At 38.5% G+C, this 3,576-nt stretch overlaps 1 protein-coding gene across 3 annotated transcripts; it reads left to right on the top strand.

Annotated features, from left to right (window-relative positions):
* Window positions 1-401: 401 nt before the first annotated feature.
* LOC108979521 (receptor-like protein 7) lies at window positions 402-3,311 on the top strand. Of its 3 annotated transcripts, none has more exons than XM_035683582.1 (2): window positions 402-822; window positions 898-3,311. In XM_035683582.1, exons 1-2 carry the CDS (start codon window positions 447-449, stop codon window positions 3,129-3,131), a joined length of 2,610 nt encoding a protein of 869 aa, XP_035539475.1. In that variant the 5' UTR covers window positions 402-446; the 3' UTR covers window positions 3,132-3,311. The 3 variants fall into 3 exon arrangements, with proteins under 3 accessions (XP_035539475.1, XP_035539476.1, XP_018805760.1); XM_035683583.1 differs by having other exon boundaries at window positions 928-3,311; XM_018950215.2 differs by having other exon boundaries at window positions 402-3,311.
* Window positions 3,312-3,576: the final 265 nt, after the last annotated feature.

Consider the following 3,576-nt stretch of genomic DNA (forward strand, 5'->3'; position numbering starts at 1 on the left):
TCATGAAATAATAAGTAAAATTTCATTAAAAAAACTATAATAATAATATTAAATAATACTTTTTCTTGTAAGTTGTAAGTGTGAATCCAGATGTGATTCAAAGTTTCTTTAGTTAATTCATCATATTTTCTTAGAGATAAATATCTTAAATTGTTATTAAGAGACAAATTATGATTGACCAAATCATTACTTGGTTCATGTGATGCCGACCATTACTTTCACAAGCCTTCAATTTCACGTACATATCATCCATTAATATATATTGTAAGCTAGCTTAGCATGCAAACGACGACTTGACTAATTTAAACATATGGTCCCCTGCCAACTCATCCAAGACTAATTTAAATACATCACGTACTCGTTGAGTGAATGAACTCATCTAAAATTCCTTTCCTCCATTTCTTTTCTGATCTCTTGATCTCTCCCCAGCTCCAATATTTTAGACAATGGGTTTATCCTTTCCTCTCATCATCTTGATCGTGCGCTTTGTTGTTTCATTGATGATGTTTTATCTTATACTTTCTGCCTCTTCTTCTGGTGTGCAGCCCCTATGCCATGATGATGAGAGATTTGCCTTGTTGCAATTCAAGGAAAGCTTCATCATCAATCAGTCCGCGTCCGAAAAACCCTCTGCTTATCCGAAGGTTTCATCGTGGAAGCTTGATCAAATCAGTGATTGCTGCAAGTGGGACGGTGTAGAGTGCAATAAGGACACTGGTCATGTCATCGGCCTCGATCTCAGTAGCAGCTGTCTCAAAGGTTTTCTCAACTCCAATAACAGCCTTTTCCGCCTTGCTCACCTCCAAAACCTCAATTTGGCCGGTAATGATTTTAACTCTTCTCCACTTCCAACTAGTTTTAGGCAACTTTCAAGGCTAACAAATCTCAACCTCTCAGCCTCTGTATTTTCTGGCCAAATCCCTACAGAAATCTTAGAGCTCTCCAAGTTAGTTTCCCTGGATCTCTCATATAATCCATTGTTGAAGCTCCAAGAATCTGGCCTAACAGGTATAGCTCAAAACCTCACCAACTTGAAAGTACTATATCTTGACCATGTTGACATATCATCCAACATTCCCAATATCTTGGCAAACTTATCTTCTTTAACAAATCTATCTCTAAGCAAGTGTGACCTGCATGGTGAGTTTCCCGTGGGAATTTTCCATCTACCTAATCTTCAGCTTCTCTATATTGGGTTCAATAAATATCTCACTGGATGTATCCCAGAATTTAACAGAACTAGCCCCCTTGAATCATTGGAACTTGCACACACGAACTTCTATGGTGAGCTACCGGATTCGATTGGTAACCTTAAGTCCTTGGTTGAATTGAGTATGCGTTCTTGCAATTTCTCAGGAGAAATACCATCCTCACTAGGTAACCTTACCAATCTAATTGATTTAGATCTTCAATCAAATAGCTTGCACGGTTCAATTCCACAGTCCATATCAAGGCTTGTAAATCTTGAAACTCTGCGTCTCGATAATAACTATTTCAGGGTGGAGTTTGAGTTATTTCTGAGACTCAGAAAGCTAGTTGAATTGCAGTTATCTGGAAACAATATTTCATTTATTACAAATCCGAGTACCAACTCAACTTTTGCAAAATTTAGAATATTATTACTAGCTCAATGTGACTTGGGTGAGTTCCCAGAGTTTCTTCGGAACCAAGATCGGTTGGAGCTGTTAGATCTTTCTGGAAACAAAATTCACGGCCAAGTTCCAAAATGGATGGGGAACGTAAGTATAGAAACTCTCTGGGGTTTAGCTCTGGTAGGCAACCTTCTCACCGGTTTCGACCAACTTCTGGTTGTACTCCCCTACCTTAATCTAAAGCATCTGATGCTAGATTCTAACATGCTTCAAGGGTCAGTGCCAATCCCACCTCCTTCCATTGCTTTCTATTCGGTCTCAAACAACAGACTGGCCGGAGAAATTCCACATTTGATTTGCAATCTAAGTTTAATAACTGAGCTCGATTTGTCAAGCAACAACTTGAGTGGCAATCTTCCTCAATGTTTAGGCAACTTGAGTGCTTCTCTCACAAAATTGGATCTACACAACAATAGCTTTCATGGAACCATTCCTCGGATCTGCGGTGAAGCAAACGAATTGATGATGATTGATTTCAGTGAAAATCATTTACAGGGGCGTGTACCGAGATCATTGGCAGATTGTACCAAGCTTGAAGCTGTTAATCTTGGTAACAATCAGATACATGATATTTTTCCTTCCTGGTTGGGAATTCTTCCAGAGTTGAGGATTCTCATTTTGAGATCTAATGAACTTTATGGTACAATAGAAAGTTCTGATAGCAATTTCGATTTCCCAAAATTGCACGTCATTGACGTCTCAAATAATGATCTTAGTGGCAAGTTGCCCTCTGAACACTTCCAAAATTGGAAAGCCATGCAAATCGTCGATGTCGAGAGCTTAAAGTACATGGAGGAATACCAAACTCTAGTGACACATTCAGGAAATACCATGAGCTTTACCAACACTTACTCAATGATAATAATCAACAAAGGCACAGAAACACTTTATGAAAAAGTCAATGGTTTTTTAGTAGTTATTGATCTCTCGAACAACAGATTTGAAGGAGAAATCCCAGACGTGGTGGGGAATCTGAAAGGACTTAATTTGCTCAACCTTTCCTCAAACTTTCTCACAGGACCTATCCCATTTATATTGGCAAACTTGACATGGCTAGAAGCATTGGATCTCTCTCAAAACAAGTTGTCTGGTGCGATCCCTCTGCAACTAACGGAACTCACTTTCCTTTCATACTTTAATGTCTCCCATAATCGTTTGAAAGGACCTATACCAAGTGGGAAACAATTCGACACATTCGACAACAGTTCGTTTAGTGAGAACCCTGAATTATGCGGAAATCCTTTGTCAAAGAAATGTGGGAATCTTGAGGACTCAGTGCCTCCATCTTCAAGACACAACTTAGAATTCTCATTTGAGTTTGGTTGGAAAGTAGTCGCGATTGGATATGGATGTGGATTCTTGTTTGGAGCTGTGTTTGGGCAAATCGTAATCACAAAGAAATATGGTTGGTTTATGAAGACGTTTGTTGTTGGGCAGCCGAACCGAAGAAGGGTGAATTGGAGGGGCCGCAGAAATTAAATATAAGAATGTTTCCATGCACAATGTCTGTAGTACGTACTATTATTGTGGCTTTACTTTTCTTTTTCTATTTTGCCTCCTCTTTTAGATTTTATAAGAAAGGGCCATGGATAGGATGTTTGTACTAAAAAGAATCTGTTGTATTTGCACCCATGCTCTCAATAAAATAAGTGTTTTGAAAGAAAATTAATTCCAGAGATTTATGGCAGTGAAAGTAGAGATGCCCTGCTCTGGTGTATTTCTGTTCCAATTTACACGTGAGTTCTGTATACAAGGAGAGAATTTAAAACATATATATCTATGATAAGATAAAGAGTAGTAGTCTGGTAATCTGGAGAACTAAACTTCACATTCATCTTCATCTTGAGCCACTACTACTGTTCTCTGCTGGTCCTTAAAATCAAGATTGCCAAATGAGGAACAAATGGAAAAAAAAAATCACCAC

The sequence above is a fragment of the Juglans regia genome, chromosome 12, assembly GCF_001411555.2.
Source record: "Juglans regia cultivar Chandler chromosome 12, Walnut 2.0, whole genome shotgun sequence".
Classification (NCBI taxonomy): Eukaryota; Viridiplantae; Streptophyta; class Magnoliopsida; order Fagales; family Juglandaceae; genus Juglans; species Juglans regia.

Coding starts and splice junctions, on each gene's coding strand:
- LOC108979521 (XM_018950215.2), top strand. CDS start 447: ATGGGTTTATCCTTTCCTCTCATCATCTTGATCGTGCGCTTTGTTGTT.